We start from the raw sequence: 21,422 nt of genomic DNA, 5'->3' as shown, positions 1-21,422 counted from the left end.
TCAGCAGTTAATAGTTTGTCAGCCATGTTTCCTGCAGAGGCCCCCTCTTTTCTTTTGCCTTGCGGCATCTTAAATTTCAGACATCATGTCCATTTACCTGCAAATATTTCAGCATTTGTCTCTAATTTATAAGGCTTTGTTTTTAAACATAACCATTATGCCGTCATAATACCTATAACATTACCAATAATTCCTTATATCATCTAATTCTCTTCCACATTCAGATTTCCCTGATTGTCTCAAAAACGTCTTCTTCAAACTAGAATCTGTTTATTCTCTCAGGTCTCTTTTTTTTCTATACTAATAAATTTTTATATGTTTTCTCTACATTTTCTTTTAATTTATCAAGGAAGCTTAAAGGAAAAATTGCTACCAAAATTAATGTGTTAGCCCTTATCTTTAAATCATTAATTTATGTATTCTTTGTAGTTTCAGATCCATATATACTTAATGCCGAGATGTGAAAGGCTGGGAAAATGAAAAAACAAAACAAAACAAAAAAAGGAAAAAAAAAAGTTTTCCTTTTGTAATTGAAAAACAGGCATAAATTTATTTTATTATTCAACAGTAGAAACCAAGTGCAGAAATGTGGCCCCCACCCTACTTGAGTTCAAATAGGTCTGTATTTTTTAAAAGCTATGTTATAGTTTGACCTAACCAAAATATCACTTTAATTATGAATAAAAAATTTGTAAGTAGTTACCCCTTGGCTTCTGGGATCTTATTTCTTTTGTTTTTCAGATTTGGGGTTTGTATTTCAGTATAGAAAATTCAAACTGAGACAATATTTTCTTACCAAATGTGTGAATGTTTGTACTCCTTTACTGTTATCAATTAACGTAACTAAATGGCTTGTTCATTTGATAGTATTCCCATTGATTTCGCTCTGATACCTCAAAAGCATTGCTTTTTGTCAAAATGGTGAATCATATATTTGCTTGTTTTTAAAAATGCAAATTTTATTCTTCTACCAGGTTTGTGCTTTGTTTTCTTTCAACGTGGATAGAGGACAGATAAGAACTTCTGCCACTGTAATTTTGACACTACCAGGCTTGATATAAATTGTGCAGTCCTGCTAAAATGCCTCAAAATTTTACTGTTTCTTTTTATAAACTCTCAATCTTGTGATATCTTTCCTTTCTTAGGATATGAACGAGTCTGCCAAACAAGAAGATATTTTGGAATCCACAACAGATGCTGCAGAATGGAGTCTCGAAGTGGAACGTGTACTACCACAATTGAAAGTCACGATTAGGACTGACAATAAGGTATAGAGGACAGAATACATTTTGTTCGAATAGAGCTTCATAAGGCAATTTCAGGGTCAGGGGTACTCCCAATTATACGAATGACATAAGGTGGTAGGATTCAGTTCCAGTATTCTGTCTTAGCAGAGATTTAGTAAATTGTTGTTGAATGAATCAGTAGTGTAATATTAAAGAAGGGAAAAGAAAGCAATAGATCTTTAAAGTGGTTTGGAACACTTGCCATGTTTCCTTGGGATTGAGGGACATTTTCTCAATACATTTTGATGTATTTTCTTAGAAATCATATTTTGTTTAGGTGAATAGTGAACAAAATTGGAATTTCATGACTGTATACCAACTGATTATAGTTAGAAAACGGTTTTGGAACCCTGCTGGAAGGCAGAACAGAAGACATCCTTGAAGTTGCCTTACATAATCTATTCAGTACATATGATTAAAAGTCAAGTAGTAAGCAAATAATCAAAGCCTTTCCATTAAGATTTGGGGGTTGGGCCAGTTGAACTGACCCATTTAATCAAGTTTTTGCTTCCTTTTTACCTACAATTTACGAGAATTTCAGAACAAACTAATAGGTGACTAGATAATACCATTCTCATTAATACTATAATAATGTCTGGAGAAGGGACTAGAGAGACATCTAGGTAAAGAAACTATACGGTTTTTATCCTTGGAGGCTGGAGAAAAGCACCAGCATTATGGAACAAGGTTCTAAGGAAGCTTGTTATTCTGAAAATATGGTCCTGGATCTACCCCCAAAGATTGCTGTTTTCTGAGTGACTTGGAAATGAATTCATTCCCAGAGTGTCTGGATTTGAGCTTGGAAAACTGTGTCCTAGAGAGGGTAAGAGCAGCCTAGACTCCTAGGGCAGTCCTAGAATAGGATAAGGGCAGCAAAGGTCTTACTAGACTGAACAGCTGTGAAACAGACTTAAAGGTAAGTGGACAAATCCTGCAGCCTGTTTACCATGTATTTATGCAAACATTTTGGATAGCCATTATTTGACTACATTAGGGGTAAATTCCTTGTTTGTATATCTCTTATACATGAATACATATGAATACAGATTTCTTCACTGATTTGATCTCTGCTGGAAGTCATAATTTGCAAAAATATGATTTTTTTGGGTAAAAATATAATTTCTAATTCTTTAATTTTATAAGAAGAAATCTAATAAAATTAAAAATCACTATTATTGTGATTATAGTTAGAATGACATGTTAAAATAACCATGTAGTGAGGAACTCTCAGATACTTCTTAATCCCACAAGGAAGCAAGTTTAATTTATTTACTTTATTTACTTTCAAGCTAAGTAAACTTTTGAAATCCAACATCTCATTTACAGCCTAATAGAATCACACAAGAGTGTTTTTTTAAAGCATGGTCATTGGGGCGCCTGGGTGGCACAGTCGTTAAGCATCTGCCTTCAGCTCAGGGCGTGATCCCAGCATTCTGGGATCCAGCCCCGCATCAGGCTCCTCTGCTGGGAGCCTGCTTCTTTCTCTCCCACTCCCCCTGCTTGTGTTCTCTCTCTCACTGGCTGTCTCTCTCTCTGTCAAATAAATAAATAAAATCTTAAAAAAATAAAAATAAATAAATCATGGTCATTGATTTCTACATAATAGGAGCACCTGAATAAAGAAAGAATATAAATGTAACTTGTAACACATACAGTTTTACAAAACTAAGTAAAGGTCAAATTCTACTACAAACCAGTATTACAGTAATCAGAATCCTGGGTTCTTAGGGAGTCAGTGATCTCCCAATTTGGGGAAGAATTAACTAGGTGAAAGTTGGCCTCTTGGTCTCGTGCCACGTATTACCAGCCTTGATTTTATGAGAATATACTGTGCCAAATTAATTCTACAGTCAAATTTTACAAGCAACATGCTGAAATGTGAGGTAAAGTTTTGAGGGTTTTTTCTTTATATGAATAGCATTTTGAATTTAGATTTTTGTGGTAAAATATACTGACCTAAAGTAATATGTGAGTGCTTTTTCAGAATTCTTCTCCAGATCATTTGGCCTTTGTGTCTAGTATTTCACAAACTCTAAGTATTTCGGAGGTATCAACTGGGAAATGCAGCTTTTGGGTCAATTCTTTATTCAGCTTTACTTAAGAAAAATAAAATTATCCATTGATTTGAGAAAATTAGGGGCTAATGAATAAAGAGATATTTTTCATGCCTCAGAAATAAAAATAATCTGGTCATGGATGAGGTTTCTCACAGGCTTACTATCCTCCATCAGAGGAGGTTGAGTCCTGCATCGTGGTAGAGCCCATTCTTCCTCAACTCCTGACTCTACCAAAACCAAACTGTCTCCTTTATTTTTGGCCAAAACAATTATCTTTTCATTCAACACAGGCGATTTAGGACATTTCGAGAATGTCAACTTTGTGTTTGAGGGAAAATGAGTTTTTTTTTTCAGGTCAATGTACTTTACTGATCACTGTTAGATTAATTTTTAAGTAGCACAGAGATGTGGGAAATAAGTAATAAAGGGCCTCCATTATTTAAATCCATTATAAAGTTCTTGAAAATGACCTGTGTTAGTAGAAAGTAAGTCCCATATTTATTTAGCACTGCATCAAATGTTTGTTTTGTTTTCTTATAAATTCATTTATTCCTTGTATGCTTGTGGCAGGTAATTGCCAAAAAAAAAAAAAAAAAAAAAAAAAAAGTAAATCTCCTTTTCTGTTCTTTTTGCATATTATGTAGTATGTATGCTTTGATGAGATCCTCTCATGTACTAATATTTTACTTCATATTCTCTGTAATCTTGTAATTAGGTTTTTATGTCTGGGCTAGCTTATCCTTTTTTCTGGCACCACTTGTGGCTGTTGACAATTTTCAAAGAATGCAAACAAATTTTAATATTAGCTTAAACAAATTACAATTGGGAAAATATATATGTTGCCAAAAATACAAATAATATGTTCCACAGCTGAAGGTGAAAGATTTTTGTCATATGTTAGTTTCAATGGACCATATTAGTAGTTGCCTTTTTAGGGCTGGTTATAGAGAATGCTCCTATAACTAATGGTGATTATTTCCAGAATGTTATATACCCAGCAACCAACTCAGATCTGCCCTAACTTGGAATAATGTATCTAAATACACAGTCAGAACTTGGAATAATGTGTCTAAATACAGTCAGAACTTGGAATAATGTGTCTAAATACACAGTCAGTCTGCTAAGTAAGTCAGTAAATTCAGCCAAATCCTGGGTCATTCCATTCTAGTTAATGCCTCAGTTATGACCAAGTGAGTAAGGCTCTGGAGTCAGTTCCTTAGAAGGGCAGTCTGAGGACAGCTAAATCAGAGTAGACATCCGTGCCACCTAATAAAATCATCTATGAGTATTATTAGTACACTGTGACTATATATCTTACACTTCTTGTTCTTTCCCTCATTTTTTTCTCTTTATATCTCTTTCCCTTTCTTCTTGTGTGTTTTTATGTCTTTTTTATTGTTTTTTGTTAGACCAGCAGTTGGTGCCCACAAGTATTACATATGTACTCTGGTGAAATTTAGAACTAAGAGCAAACATCTGTGATTATAATTAGACTAAACTTAAATCTATAACTGGTCAAGAATTACTCTAATCTGAGTCTTTTTTTTTTTTAAGATTTTATTTATTTATTTGACAGAGAGCGCATGCTCGTAAGCAGGGGGAGCAGCAGGCAGAGGGAGAGGGAGAAGCAGGCTCCCCACAAAGCAGGGAGCCTGACCCGGGGCTTGATCACAGGACCCTGGGATCTTGATCTGAGCCAAAGGCAGACGCTTAACTGAGCCACCCGGTTGCCCCTCTCTAAGTCTTTTTAAAATACACTTCTGTTTTTAATTATAAAAATAATACAGAAGCAATTCAAGGGGAAGAGGGATGGGCAGTGTGCTATGAATTAGAAGCTAGTAATCTCACATTTAGTTTCACTATCAATTCCTGATTTATTGGGCCAGAGTTTCAAAAACTTAGTGGGACTGTGGTGGCCACAAAGATCAACAGAAGGTAGAACCTGTCTCACACATCTTACCTTGGCACCCAGAATTCGTATTTCTACCACTTATTAGGTGTGTGATCCAGGGCATGCTACCAAACCTCTCTGTTCCTCCTTCTCCTAATCTGTAAAGTGGGACTAATTATATACTTGCCTTACACAGTTGTTGTAAGGCACCAACAACAGTGTCTGAGACATAATTAATGCCTACTTAATAAATGTTAATTATTGTTAAATTACAGTATTGTTATAATATTAATGTGTTCTATCATGGCCTTCTAACATTCAGTGCCTGTATCCCTATTCAGGAAGAATTTACAAAATTTCTGTACTAATGCTTCCCTCATTTAAGGGAATATTTTAAAACATCAGCCTTATATTCTTACATGGGGATGTAATCAGGCTCATATAAGTAATCAGGCTCAAAGTATTCACTTTGGTAAATCTTTCCAGGTTTTTACCCCTAGTAAAAGTATATATAATATGGTAATAATAACTGACATTTACTAAGTGTTTACTATGTGCCAAGTGCAGTTCTTAACACTTCACATATATTTAATTCACTTCATCTTTTCCACTGCCCTGTTAGATACAGGTACCTTTACTGCAGGGGTGGAGACTGAAACACAGTGAAGTGAAGTAACTTGCTTTTGCCTAGTAAGTGACAGATATTCGAGCCTATAACCCAGGCTCTTACCTACTCCATTAGTGACAATATCACATACTGTTTAAAAGCACAAATTCTGAATCCAGGTTGCTTGAGTACAAATCCTGGCTCTAATACTTACTAGCTGTGGGACCCTGTGGGCAAGTTTCAACCACTTTGTCTCAGATTCCTCATCTGTATAATGGCGTTCATTATTATAAAGCCTACCTCAAAGAGTTATTAAAGTAATTAAATGAATTAACGTATCTTAAGCACTTAGAATGGTGCCAGAAGAATCACTTAATATATGTTGACTGCTATTTCTGTGTGCTTTTATGTGTATACAGTTGAGATTACACCTCAGTTTTTGAAAATATAGTAGTACATCATGAGCAGTTCCACACTTCCTTAAAACCTGTAAGCCATAACTTTAGCTGAGTGGTAGGTAGCAGAGAGGGCTTGGCCAAGCTCAGCAGGTTAGGGTCAAACCAGGAGGTTGAAGATCTTGGTGGAGGAAGGGCCGGCAGGACAGAGTCATGCAGCCGCTCGCTGATGGTTAGAATATGGGCGAGCACGAGGACCGTACGATCTGAGAATGCAGACCAATAGCAAGGAATGAAACCCCCAGTGAGGCATTTTAGAGAAACAAGTGGTTATTGAGGGTGGAAGTACTTAGTGACATGGAAAAATAATATTTTCCTTCATGATTGAAATATCTTTAATTCCATAATAGTAATTTTTTAAAAAACTTTTTAAGTGAATCAGATGACAATTGCTGACTGGAATAATGTACTGAGACTGAGCTGCCAAAGAATTCTATACATTCCATAATTTCTGAGGAAATAAAAGATGTGGTTGCATATTCATATAGATTTCACTTTCTGTATTTTTTTATTAATTTTGAATCACTAAGAATGCTGTTTCTTGAAGAAAACTATTCTATTTTTTTTTAGCTTCCTTTTTATTATTAAAAAACAAGGCTATATTTGACTTTGTGGAAATAAAGAAGATCACCTAAATGAGAACAAAGAGTATGTATTCAGAGCTCGCCGTAGCGAGGGAGTTCTCCACCATCACCTGCATTTGGCAGAGACTTAAAGGCAGGCAGGAGTATTTAAAAGATTTATAGTGGGAAAAAGGGTGGCCTTGAGCAATGTTCAGCTATGACTGGAGATTTGGAGGCAGGCTAACTAGAAGCAGGGCCTCCCACGTGACTGGTTCAGAGAGGATGTGTGGCTTTGTCTGGTTGGTTCTACACTGGAAGCAGTGGGGTGAGGAGAAAAACTGGGGAAGTCAGCAGTTACTAAGTCCTGAACGCTTTTGGCCAATTTCACTCAGAGGTTATCGTTTGACTTCCTGGACTAGTTGTTGCAGATTGTGGGCCAGAATTCTTTTTTTTTTTTTTTTAAGATTTTATTTAATTTGTCAGAGAGAGAGCACACAAGCAGGGGGAGCGGCAGGCACAGGGAGAAGCAGGCTCCCCGCTGAGCAAGGAGCCTGATGTAGGACTCAATCCCAGGACTCTGGGATCATGACCTGAGCCAAAGGCAGACGCTTAACAGATTGAGCCACCCAGGCGTCTCAATAGGTCAGAATTCTATTTTATATAGTGGCCTGGACATTGTTCTCCATTCGTATATTCAGTCTCTCAGCTTCATCCATTGAACTGAGGGAAAGGGGCTTCTTAAAATGATCAGTCTTATCAGCCTTTATCAGGAGAATGACTTTTTTTTCAAGTCAAGGATTTTAACCTTAATAGAAACCAAGTAAACATTAATAATATTTATTCCTGTTTCCTAGAAATAAGGAAGAGCAGAAAGTGTGAAATCAGTTTTTAACTAAACCTTACATAGACCCTTTTCTTCAATTATACAGTATTTATTCCTAAACAATTGTATATTATAATGATTTAATATGAGGTGTTTAATGCAATGAACAAATGTTCTATCATGCTTTAATGCCCTGTGGATATTGTAATTAAAATTTTGATTAATGACTAAAATTGATTTTTTTTTCTAAATTATAATTAAATGTTTCCTGCTTTGTTGTTTTAAAAGATAGTTGGCTAAGTACCCCCTTCATTTCTCTAAAATGTCTCCTACTCATTATGTAAATCTTCAGGTTCATTACAAGAATTTAGATAAAGAGATTATATATTTTTTTAAAGGCTTTGGAAGTGCTGCAGCATGTGTTTCTAATTATTTCAAGCCTTTGATTCACTGAACTGCTTTTTTACATCCTTACCTATTTTTCAGTGTCTGACTTTCTCAGGATGCAGTTGTAAAAAGAACCTTAAACTTTAAATTTCAACTCCAAACAACTGGATTTTGTTTTAACGTAAATAAACCATACAGGTGTTGCCTTGGGTTAATTCACAGCAAGAAACCTTTCTGGAAGAGTCATTGTGCTAAGGATGGAATCACTGCAATAGTCTTGAGCCCTTGGGCTCTCTAGTCACTGTGAGAGCTAAAGCCTAAGAGGGAGGAGAGAGGCCTTTATTAATCAGCAGGTGGAATTCCATTTAAATGAACCTGGAAGGACCACAGAATTACTATATTAGATTTAAGTCTCTTCAAATTGGAAGCCAAATCCTGCAGAAAATGTACAACAGTAGGCTTTCTCTTTTTACTGTTATAGACAAATCTGTATCTGCAAGCAAGAGAAGGAGGGCATTTTTCTCATTCCAAAGCAGTGCAGAGAGTAACTTCCTTGACCTTCTGCCATCGCTGTGTTTGGATGCAGTGTAGGAAGAATGTTAATAAAATTTAGCTTTCTAAATATTTCTGACCTGCAAGGATTTATGAATTGTTATACTTTGGAAGTAAAGAGCATTTCTTAAGACTTATACTCTCGTTGTTGGATAGGCTATATTGATAGGATTCTTGCATCCATGAGCAAAAAGGTATAATATATTCTGTGGGTTAGGATACAAGAATACAGTTTATGTATATGTTAGTCATTAAAATGTGATTCTGCCTGTTATTTGAATAATGGAGAAACCATATTTATAATTTTTAAAGATTTTCTGGTAGACCTTTTGTTGAGAAATATTCACATAAATAAAAAAAAAAAATAAGGCACCAAATAAAAAAAAAACAGCTTTTACAATTACCAGTAACAAATGTAAATACAGGTGGCAATAAGTTGGTCTCCATGAGGCTCCATGCAGGAGTAATAGCTCCAATTACTGTCACAAATGTTTGTAATTGTATCTATTGCTGCCAGACAATAAATGCTTTTTAATATAGTAAAGCCATAAATGTACATGCTGCTGTTGTTTAAACAAAATACAATTTTCAGCAAATTTATCCTTGAAACACCTGCTATAATCAAAAGAGGTGAATGCTATCAAAATAAACTGCCTAAATTAACTAGACACACATACATTTTTAGAGCAGCCTGCATGATTACTCAACTGCCACGTTGTCTCAAAGAATGAGGGGAAATATTCACTGATGGACGTTTACAGGCAAGCTTTCTTTAAAGGAGACTACAAAAAACTGAGTATTGCTTTGGATTTTTGTGTTATTTTTAAAACATGGTGTTATTTTGTGGACCTAAAATTTTATTCGCTGTTTCTTTTTTTTTTTTCCTTAAGCTGGTCAACAATTTTTTTTGTTTGTTTTTCTTTTTAGCATATGGGTCATGGACAGATATCAGGATTGTGGAAAAGAGTACTGTGCTTAAAATTATATATGTAAAACTACTGCAAAGGGGTGGAGAAAAACCCAGCCATCCTTAGGCAACTGAAAACGATTTTTAGCTGCTTCTGTCACAGTCTTGTTGAACATTCAGGATATTCTGTTTAAAGATAGTTGATGATGCCTTCCTTCCTATTTACCCTGAGTGTGATAAATGTTTCAACTGGATCGGGGAAAGGTTTCATTTATTACAAGTCGGAATAGGAGAACAAGTGTTTTTGCTTTAGAGATTACCATCAGCTCTAACTAAAGAGAATCAACAGTGGTAGCAGTTTTAAGGAAATAGCCAATAAAGACTGAGTGTTATATAAACACTGAGGGTAAGTTACTAATGCCTCACAGCAGATATACTTCAAATAGACATTTGTGATTGAGAGCAGTGAATTAATATATATTGATTATAATTAAAATTTCTAGACCATGTAAATATTTCATTATTGCAAAGTATGATTTAATGTTTCCTTTAAATTACTTAATGTAAAAATATGAATTGAAGCAGAAACCATTTGTCATATGGACCTCCCTATGAAATGTACTTTTTAATTGGTTTGATTCATTTTTCCAATTAATGATACTAGAGTTCTCACTATCACTGTGTTTTATTATTAAATTTCTTCATATGGACAGATTTTACTCCCATAGCCTTTATCCCATTGTATTTGATTCTGTTTCCTTATGCCAAGTTAATGACTTATGTTTCTTGGTTCTTCAAATATGCAGATGGCTCTATTTATTTTTTCAGTTTTTTATTTTTTGAGTGTTGTATGAGGTCGAGGTTTTGATTAGTAGGTTCTTGAAGTTGAGAGGAACCTACTAAAGGTTATCTCTTCCAGCTCTGCATTATGGTTATGCAGCAACCTGTGAAATAATTACGTTTTCATTTGGCCTGAGAGTGCCCCTGCATGCACAGAAGGGCGCCCCCCCCCACTTGCCGTCTGCCTTGCCAGGTCTCTTCTCTGGGCTTGTACCACCTTCTAAAGTTTAGAAACCGTCACTCAGGAGATTTTTGTGGCCATATAAAAGGAGTGTGGATGGAGTAAGCATGAATAATAAGTCAGAGTCAACTTTAGTAACAGATGGTAGTCAGTAAAGATCATCTCTGAGCACACATTAGAAATGTAATTGTTTAACTAACAAGGTATTTTATTTAGAGATTATGGATCTCCAGTTTCAGGCAGGTGAGAGAATACTAGTGATTGTTAGGGTAGTCTTTGCTTACCCTCCGTGCACACTGTCTTATTCTTCGCATTTCCAGCAGTAGTGGATTCCCGTTCTCCCTTCAACAAATACACACATACAACATCTACCACACATGTGTACTCAACTCTTCTTCAGTCATGTGCTTAGATCAAAGAAAAATCATGTTTTTACACCACAAGTGTGTACCACAGAAGACTTTAAGCTGCTGGCAATAAAAGAAAAATGTCATATTAAAAAATTCAGAAAGCCACATTCTGTAATTACCTCACAACCTGATGGGCATTTTTCATTAAGAACATAATTCAATCTAATGAAAAAAATATTTGATGGACAATCTCCCTCACTCTTCTCTTTCTCTCACACACACATACACAAATACGTGCACAAATGTGAGCCATGGTGAAGCTGCAAATTAACAATTAGAACAAGAAGAAGAGATTGCAAAACCACTTGTGCGAAGTGGCAAAAAGAGAATATAGATAATGTTCTCTTATTGGGGAAAGGAGGGTTGTTGGTGGAGGAGGGAAAGCCACTGCTCTTTTCCTTGCATTGAAAGCATGATGAATTATCGACCTGTCCCAGGAACATTTGCTACAGTGAACTTAGACCTATGCAGCCACTTCTATCAAGCTGTCTTCTCTGCTTTTTTCACTTAACCTGATTCCCTGCCATCAGATTTCCAAAGAATTTCATCATTGACCATGGATGGGGTATTAAACATGTCACAGGAACATCAGTATTCCACACTGAAATCTTGAGATTGATCACTTTTGAACTGCCACTCACACTTGGTCCTACCTCTCTACCACTGCAGCTACAGTTATAATTTTAATAAGTAAGTCTCTCTCCCTGTGGCTGAAACAGATGAAATGTCCAGATCCCCTTACAAGCAAGGACATGCTGCCCAGCCACAGAGTGTGGTCAACAGACAGCCTCTAGCTGTCTGCTCCTTTGATGGCAGAGAACTTCCCAGCCCAGATCATGTCCTTCCAGAGTAGCCCACATCTGGGCTTATGTGAGTTGTTTAAAGTATTGTAAATAATACTGCTTTGGAAATTCTTGTACATGTCTTTTGGTAAACATCTGAACACATTTCTACTGGAATTTCTACCAGGTGTGGAATTACTAGGTCCTAGGCTATGTGTATGTTCAGCTTTAGCAGACCCTGCCAAATCGTGTTTGAAGGTGGTTATACAAATTTATACCCCTCCCAGCAGGGTGTGAGAGTTCCAGTTGCTCCACATCTTTATCAACAGTAAGTATTGAGTCTTTTTAATTTTTGTCATCATAGTAGATATGCTATGGTCTCATTGCCATTTTAATTTGCATCTCCCTGATGACTGCTGAAGTTGAACCCCTTTCCATATGTTTATTTGACATTTGGATATCCTCTTGTCTTTTGCTATCAGGTTATTTGCTTTGTCTTTTGATTTATAGCAATTATTTTTATACTCTGAATATGAGTCCTTTGTCAGATATAGGTATTGCAAATATTTACTCTTTACCTTTTCTTTTCACTCTTATTGGTATGATAAACAGTGGCCTAATTTTAATATATTCAAAATGATCTTTTTGGGGAGAAGGGAATATGGCTAATGTTTATGTTTCATTTACGAAACTTTGCTTACCCTAATCTATGAAGTTATTCTATGTTTTCTTTTTGAAGCTTTATTGCTTTACTTTTTGCATTGAGTTCTGTGATTCATCTAGTATTGATTGCTATGTATGGTGTGAGGTAGAACTCAAGATTTATTTGAGATATATATATATATATATATATATATATACCAAATATATATATATACCATATATACATATATGCAGCTGACCCAATTTATTGAAAAGGTTATCTTTTCACCAGTGCACTGCTTTGTCATAAAACGTAAGCATGTATGTGTGGGTCTGTATTTGGACACTCTGTTTTATTGCACTAGTCTATTTGTTGTTCTTCATACTACTGAAAATGGTATCTTTTTAGATTTTCTTTTCTGTTTATTGACGGTATATAAAAATAATTATGGGGGCACCTGGGTGGCTCAGTCGGTTGAGCCTCCTACTCAATTTCAGCTCAGGTCATGACCTCAGGGTCATAGGATCGGGCCCCGCGTTGGGTTCTGTGCTCAATGTGGAGTCTGCGGGAGATTCTCTCTCTCTCTCTCTCCTGCTCCCCCTGCTTTCTCTCTCTCTCTCAAATAAATAAATAAATAAATAAATAAATAAATAAATAAATAAAATCTTAAAAAATATACATTTCTGTGTATATGCAAGCACACATCTCCAGCAAACGTGCTAAATTCACTTACTCATTCTAACAATAGGCTTACAGTTTGTTTTGCATTCTTGGTGTATATAATTACATCATCTGCAAATAGCATCAATATTATTTCTTTCTTTATAAGCCTTATCCCTTTTATTTCTTTCATGTTGCCTTATATAGTGGTTAAGAACTCTATGTTGGATATAAGTGATATTAGCAGGGAGAAAGCTTTCAGTATTTCAGATTTACCATTAAGTATGATGTTAACTTTATGACTTATAATCTTTACTAGGTTAAGGAGTTTCCCTTTTGTTCCTATTTTGCTAAGAGTTATTATGAATGAATGTTACATTTTTTCAAATGATATTTTTCTTCATCTGTTGAGAAGATCATATGATTTATTTCCTCTTTTTTCCCTCTCTTGCTATGGTAGATTGTATTGATTGATTTTTGAGTATTAAACTAACCTTGCATTTTAGAATAAATGCAACTTAATCGTGATATATTATCCTTTTTATATATTACTGGATTCGATTGGCTGGTATTTTGTTGAGAATTTTTGTATCTATGCTTACAAAAGATACTGATTTGTAATTTTTCTTGTTTTTTAGGTGTCTTTATCAGGTTTTAGTGTAATGCTGTGTAGGCCTCATAAAACAAGTTGACAATTGCTCTCCTTTTTTTTTTTTTTTTCTGTTCTCTGGTATTTATATAAAGTTGTTGTTATTCCTTAAATATTTGAGAAAATTCACCGATGAAGCCATCTGGTCTGGATATTTCTTTGTGAGAAAGTTTTTAATTGCATGTGTTTATCCTAAAACTGTTTTAAATTCATTGTTTTATTATACGATTGATATATAAATACATTCTTGGAAATATTCAAATATTACAGATGAAACTAAAGTCTCCTTGAACCATTACGCCCTTAAATTTTTTAGTTATACCTCACTACATTTCATCCGGGAAATGATAAGTAATGATATCGTGGTCTCTGCAGGTTTGCGCTCTACTGCTCACTTGCCTGTAAGATTGGGCAATCTACTTTAAAGTAGCTACTCCTCAATTTCCTCATCTTAGAGAGTTTTTAAAAGAATTGTATGTGATGATGTATGGATAGTGCTTAACATAGTGCCTGACACATACTAGACATTCCTTGAATGTTAACATTGAAGCTCTCATTAGATGTAAAACGATCTCGGAATGGATGTGACTATTGGGGAACTACTCTATACCAAGGAAGGAAATAGAAAAGGTTTCTAAGTTGCCAAAATAGAAATCACAAAAAACTATGTATACTAAAGCCCATGCATTTTATTTATAGGCAAGTCTGATAAATCCTTCTTTGGAACTTACATATAGTTGTTTCAGAGATTATTCTAACAAGGTTGGTTAAACAGACTGCTCATCCACAGCAGATTAGAAGCAGCAAACCTTCTGTAGCATCTAAGCTTTAGCAAAACAACCAAGCTAAGAGACATTTATTTAATGTGCAAACTTGAATGGGAAGTTGTCAGTTTCTTGTGCTCCTTATTGAAATTGGGTGACAAAGCAAGGAAATGAAAGAAGCAGGTCGGTGTAATGGAAAATCTGTAAGTGAGAGAAAGGACATTTGGCTTCCTATTCATTTTGTAATTGACATGGTAAAAATCATGCCACCTCAATTTGTTACCCAGTCAGTGAAATGGAGGTACAAGATTGCCTCCCCAGAGTTATCTTGAAAATCCACGGAGAAAGTAAATTCAGGGGTGAAACAGAGGCCTGATGAGAGAAATGCAGTGAGGCCCCTTAAATGCAGGGAGCCCTTAAAAACCCTCGTAAATATTGTCATATTCACTAAAACACAACTGCAAAAACAGAACATTAAATTAAGATTCCATTAGTAAGTATTCATAACACAGTTGGGGGAGAACCAGTAAGAATAGAGGGAAAAGGGAGGGTAGATGGCAGGAGTAACATGTTTGTGATGGAGAGCAATTCAAAATACATCTGAGCCTTGGGGCCCTGCTCCCGCCCTTGTGGGCTAGAGCAAAGGTGCCACGAGATCCATGGACTGTGAGACTCAGCTGTGCTCTGGCCTGGACTCTTCCTGAGCCCAGAGAAAACATCCCAGTATACACCAAGGTGCCTTCCTCGGCTTTGCTCTGTCAAGAGTCCTTTGGCTCTCTGCCTCTCCACACATAAGCTCAAACTTGGGGAAAAATCTGAGTTTGACATTTTACAAGCAGTAAATTAGTGAAACGTATACACAGATAAAAGTTCCATCTGCCCTCCCTAGCTCATGTTTCGGTCTCTCTCCGAAGCAGTTTCAGAGAGGAGCTTGAAGCACTGAGTTGGAGATCCAGACAAAGAAACCAAGTGTCTGTGCGTCGTATGTAAAGTTAATCACTCAAGGGTTGTGCTGTTGAAGTAAAACCCAGAGATCCATGTAGTCTTGCTGGTCACCTTAATGGCTGCAGCTAGATCTCCTACATTTTGATTTTATGGTACGCTGTGAATCACCATCTGCAGACATGGCATCGCAATTCTCCAGTTTTTGAAAAAGGGAGAGAGATAATTTGGCACTAAAGAGTTTGGAGTGGGGAGCAGGTAATGGTTACAACGATACCTTTGCTGTCTACTTCAGAAGTGACAGAATTATACGAGATTTTGTATGAAAGGATTTTAAAAATAGAAAGTCTAAAGAAATGGTATACTGCATCATTATTAGTCTTCTCATTTCCTCGGAGAGAGGAAATGTGCTGGATTAGTGGAAAACTCAACTTCAATAGAGAGGAGAAATGAGCTTAATGAACACACTTAGAGCACTTTGGAACAGGTGACCAGTAAACTCCAGAGGCCCACGTGGTCTCACTTGATATGTAACAAACAAATTATTGGTTTACCTTAAATACTCTGTGGTAGTTCATTTTATCATAAAGAAAAGCAGTCTCTGGTATGTGGAAAATGCACTGGTTTGGGAGTACTTTCCATTTTCCAGAAGTGAAACTTCAGAAAGGTCATTTAACGTACCTGATTCTTGGTTTTCCTCCTTTACTATATATATATATATGCATAGTCAGTTTTTCTGTACTGAAAACCAGCCCAAATCACAGTGGTTTATAATCATAATAACAACACATTTACTCTCACTCAAGATACATGTCTGCTGATGTGTGACTCAGCTGCAGCCCTACTCTTGCTGTGTTCCGTGTTCCTTATTCCCAGACCTAGGCTGAAAGTATAACCCCAGTGTGGGGCATGCCTATTGTCATGGCTGAAAGAAAGGGAAAGGGGGCTGATGGATGCCTCTTACAGCGTCTGCACAGTCCTGGCATAGGCCGTGGCCACCACTATTCCACTGGCCAAAGAGAATAATCACATGGCCAAGGCGGCATCAATGGAGCAGGGAAGTATACTCCTCCCGCAACTGGCCTGCAAATCACATAACCCTCTACAGGGGAGGGTAGAAGTGAAAAAGAAGGGATGAGAAAGCAACTTAGCGCTCCAAACCTTTGTGAGTCTCAAATAAGCAAAGGTATATAGAAGTGCATTATAACCTAGTGGATTCTCTACCAGTATAAGGATTGCTAGCATTGTTGGATAGTTTCTTTTACTGTTTTATTTTGGGGATCAAGTCCTTACATACCATTAAAACCCATTACTTCTTCATTCTTACCACAAACCTTTGTAAACTTTTTAACCATCTCAGTTGTAGTTCTTTAAAAGCTATGTATTTTGCCTTTTTACATTCGTATTTTTTAAATGTTACAAGTATTATCACTTATATTTTCTGCTGTAACTGTATTAAACCCCTTTCAAGAAATACTTGGGCGTATGGTGACTAACATAACATAATAAAAAATTATTAAAAAAAAAAAAAACTACTTGGGCATCCAGAAAGTTTTTGACTTTTTTTCCCCTGATGATAAAAATGATGATTAAAAATTCTCTTTAAGGAAATTTAGAAAATTTTGGAAGGATAAAGAAGAAATTTTAAACATCAGTATTCAAATTCCTGGCTTAATATAGACATACACATACAAATATACACAAATATTAATTTTTACTAAATTGGACACCTAATAGTATATTCTTTGGGGAATGTTTTTCCACTTTACTATATGTTGTTTGCATGCATTTTTGCTGAGTAAATTTTTTTTGAAAACATGAATTTAACATTTCTATATGTAATACATATATATTTATGAAACCCAATAATAAGACAAACACTCATGGACACACTACTCAACTTGAGAACTAGATTGTTACATGCCCTCGAAATTATCCGTGTGCTCCTGTGCTGCTGCCTTTTGCCTCCCGTGGGGAACCACTGCCCTCAAGTTTGTTATTATGTATTGTCATTAGCTGCTGCTGTTTCCTCTGCCTCCTCCTCTTCCTCCTCCTCTTCTTCCTCTTTTTCTTTTTCCTTTTTTAAAGATTTTATTTATTTATTCGACAGAGATAGAGACAGCCAGCGAGAGAGGGAACACAAGCAGGGGGAGTGGGAGAGGAAGAAGCAGGCTCATAGCGGAGGAGCCTGATGTGGGGCTTGATCCCGTAATGCCGGGATCACGCCCTGAGCCGAAGGCAGATGCTTAACCGCTGTGCCACCCAGGTGCCCCCTTCCTCTTTCTTTTTTTTAGTGTTTTAACATGTGCGTATATCTCCAAGCAGTGTATCATTGAGCTTTGGTATAATTTATACCAATTATAAAAATGGTATCATACTGCATTATTTTTAGTGGTGAAATAGATATTACAAAATTAGAGAGTTAAATATTTAGAGAGATGTTTTACAAAGAACTTGTACATTCATCTTTGTGTGTATCCCCGAATATTTCCTTGGGAATAATTTCCAGAGGTGAAATTCCTGGGTTAAAAGGTTAGAACGTTTTTAAGGCTTTTTTTTTTTTTAATAGATAACTGTACATCAGAAATGTGTCTGTCTAGATTTTAGTAAAACAAACATTCGGATTTATGTGGCAGATAATTATATATCATTATTAGCTTTCCACTTTAAAAGGCAATAAGAACACATAAATATATCCCAGCAGGTTATCATATTAAAAAGTCCCAAACTAAATTCCTCAGTATTTCTGGCTCCCTGAAATCTATTCTGTTCTTCTCACAGTGTGATATTACTAATATCTTAGTTCCTGAGGTTAGAAACCTTACAGACACCTTCTCTCTACTACCCCACTTCCACTTCAGCCACCCCACACTTGCCCTTAGCCCTCAAGTCCTGCTAGTTCTGTTTCTCTACGATGTCCCATGAATCCATCCCTTCCCTTTCATTCCCACAGGCACTGCTCTACCCCAAGCCCTGCTAATGAATCACGTGGACCATTACACAGCCTCCTAACTGGTTGCCTACCTGCCTTCAGTCTCTTGCCTTTCTAATTCTTCCTTACTTTCTAGTCCTTCCCTCTGTTACTTTCTCAAGACACAAACTTGTCCTAAACTGAAACCAAAAATCTTTACTGGCTTTCCATTGTCCACATGATAAAATCCACATTCCTCAGTTCCAGCCCTCAATCTAACTTAACCTACCTCTCCAGCTTTGCTTCTTCAAGATTCATCCTCTCCACCCCACCCCCACCCCAAGACCTTTGTGTTTTATATTCTAGCCAGCCTGGGCTCTTGTTCCCTATGTATTTTCCTGTTTTTTTTTTTTCTTGTTCTTGTTACTCCCTCAGCCTAAAATACCCTTCCTCTCCCACTCCTTTCCAGCCTGTTGAAATGCTACTCATGCTTCAAGCTCACACTGAAATGCCAGCTCCTCCATGGAGTTTAACATCAATGTAAGTTATCATAGTTATACACAGATGAGTCAGGCATGTTTAATTCTCTTGAAATACTTTATCAGAATGTGAAAAAAATACAGTCTTTACATTTGCTCGGTAAAAAATAATGCTGAGTAGAAAAGCAGAACACATTGATTACTATAAATAAAATGATATATACAAAGTATATGTATGTATATATGTATGTGCTTATACCTGTGTATATCTGCAGACACAGAGATTGTAGAAATACTTAACACTTTGTGTTTATTTTTTTTTTTAAGATTTTATTTATTTGACAGACATAGACACAGCCAGCGAGAGAGGGAACACAAGCAGGGGGAGTGGGAGAGGAAGAAGCAGGCTCCTAGTGGAGGAGCCAGATGTGGGGCTCGATCCCATAATGCCAGGATCACGCCCTGAGCCGAAGGCAGACGCTTAACCGCTGTGCCACCCAGGTGCCCCAACACTTTGTGTTTATTAAGCTTATGAATTTTTTTTTTGAAATCAGGCCAGATGAGTACTGTTTTAGAAAAATTACTGATAAAATGATACTTATTAGGTTCATTTTCTTTCATAAGGTTGCTTGCTTGGGCTTAAACGGGTTTCCATTTTGAGGCTTAACCATATTTGCTGCATATTTGCAGCAGGCCAGCCAGTCACCTCTCCTCCCCATTCCAGTGTTGGCTGGCTGAGTTGAAGAGGCCTGTTTCCTTGCCAAATCTGTCTAGTCATAGTCATGGGTGATGAACAGTCCCCTCAGCTGTAAAATGAAAACGTTGTGCCAGACGACTGTTAAATGAATGAGTAGAGTATCTTTAAGGTCCTTCCCAGCTCTCATATTCTGGATATTTTTTGCTCATGAGACAGAAAAATGCTTAAGGACAAAGGAAAGTGCTGATTTTCTGCTCTAGCACCTTCACTGGTGTCAAGTAGCCAATTGCTCCTTTTATTAACTCGGACCTGCCAAAATATATTCTGTGGGAATTAATACATTTGGCTTCTGATCCAGGTGCACCACTACCCGTGTGGCTTTGGGTGTGCCCCTTTCTGTCACTGGGCCTCTCTTTGCCTATCTGTGAAATGATAAAGGTGAGTCTAGATGCTCTTTGAGGTTCTTTAATATTTTGTCATTTTATCATTGGTATGTGTGAAGTACCCCAGGATTTTTTTTTCCCCTATAGTCACTAGCCCATGTTTCAAAGTAAGAAATCGGTAGACTAGGACAATTCACAGTATATTTTTGTCTTCACAGAATAGTGTAGATAGCAAAGTGGAGCGTCAGGGTGTACAAGCAGACGTGTGTAATCGAGGAATATCCTGGTTCCATTACTTCAACTTAACCATATTTCTTCTCATCATGGCTATTTCTCCTGTCTTAAAATTGTTACCTTTAGTAATGTAAACCAAAAGATTTCGAAGATACCTTGTAAGAAATTAAAATGTTGGCATGGATTTCAAATATGCACACTGATTTGGATCAGCCTAGTAGTAATGCGAGGTATCTAAAATACATGAACTCTAATAATCATTATAGATTCCCTTTTTTAAGAAAGAGAAGTCTTCCTGAAGAAGAGGGCCCCATCTTAGTTTTCAGAGGACAAACCAATACTTGGTACATGATACCTGATTCCAGATTTGCTTCTGGCAGTTGTTACCATTTAAACAAGTATTTCTTTTCTAGTAATTAGATTTTTTTTTTCATTTTGATGGGTAGTCATAAATATTAACCACCAGCAGTGCAGGAATAATTTATATTCAAATTGTCAGACATCACTCTGTGAACACATAAAATAATTTACATGTATTTAGAACCTTTAATCCTAAAGTGCTTTACACATATTTCTTTATAATCTGATTGCAAGCTATATATAGGACTTTCCTACCTGAAATAGGGCAGCAACCAAAGTAATTAAAGGATACAACTTCAAAAAAGTAGAGGAAAGAAGGAAATGTATATTTTACTTGTTCCTATATGCTCTTATGCCTATAGGATTGGAGAATCCATGTTGACCAAATGCATCAACACAAAAGTGGAATAGAATCTGCTCTAAAGGAGACTAAGGTATGTGAATTACTTCAGGTGAATCAATGTATATTTACCCATCTGTTGAACACCTGTTAAAGGAGAACATGAAAAGAAGAAAAAAAAAAAAGGCACAATCCTTGCCTTTGATGAGCTTACAGATTGAATGTACCATATATTTCAACAGCCCTAACACTTAAATTAACTAAAGAAAGGTAACTTTATATCAAAGCAGTATAATATATACCTAATATATAGATATATATCTCTAATATATATACTGTACAACTATACAATATGTATATACAAACAATACAACATATGTAATGTGTGTAATTTGTATATTGTATAATTTATATAGAATTGTATATATACAATATGCATATTGTATGATATATATACAACATATATATACAATTATACAATATGTTCGGAAAGGAATGATGAAATGTTTCTCTAATATATATATAATCTATATATATAGAGAGAGAGAATCTAATATGTATCTCTATATGTTTCTCTAATATATATGAAATTAGAGAATATATTATATATATATATATA

General features: G+C 36.1%; 1 protein-coding gene across 1 annotated transcript in view; it reads left to right on the top strand.

The window, feature by feature from the left end:
• Positions 1–21,422, top strand: part of IFT57 (intraflagellar transport 57) — a 54,859-nt gene that overhangs the window by 28,112 nt on the left and 5,325 nt on the right. Inside the window, exons 6-7 of the mRNA XM_002926566.4 lie at positions 1,146–1,268; positions 20,826–20,897. Coding sequence (XP_002926612.1) covers positions 1,146–1,268; positions 20,826–20,897 — 195 coding nt within the window. The remainder of the gene's footprint in view (positions 1–1,145; positions 1,269–20,825; positions 20,898–21,422) is intronic.

This window comes from Ailuropoda melanoleuca, chromosome 1, assembly GCF_002007445.2.
Source record: "Ailuropoda melanoleuca isolate Jingjing chromosome 1, ASM200744v2, whole genome shotgun sequence".
Taxonomy (NCBI): domain Eukaryota; kingdom Metazoa; phylum Chordata; class Mammalia; order Carnivora; family Ursidae; genus Ailuropoda; species Ailuropoda melanoleuca.
Note: the sequence above shows the minus strand (reverse complement) of the source record. Positions and strands in the feature narration are given on the sequence as shown.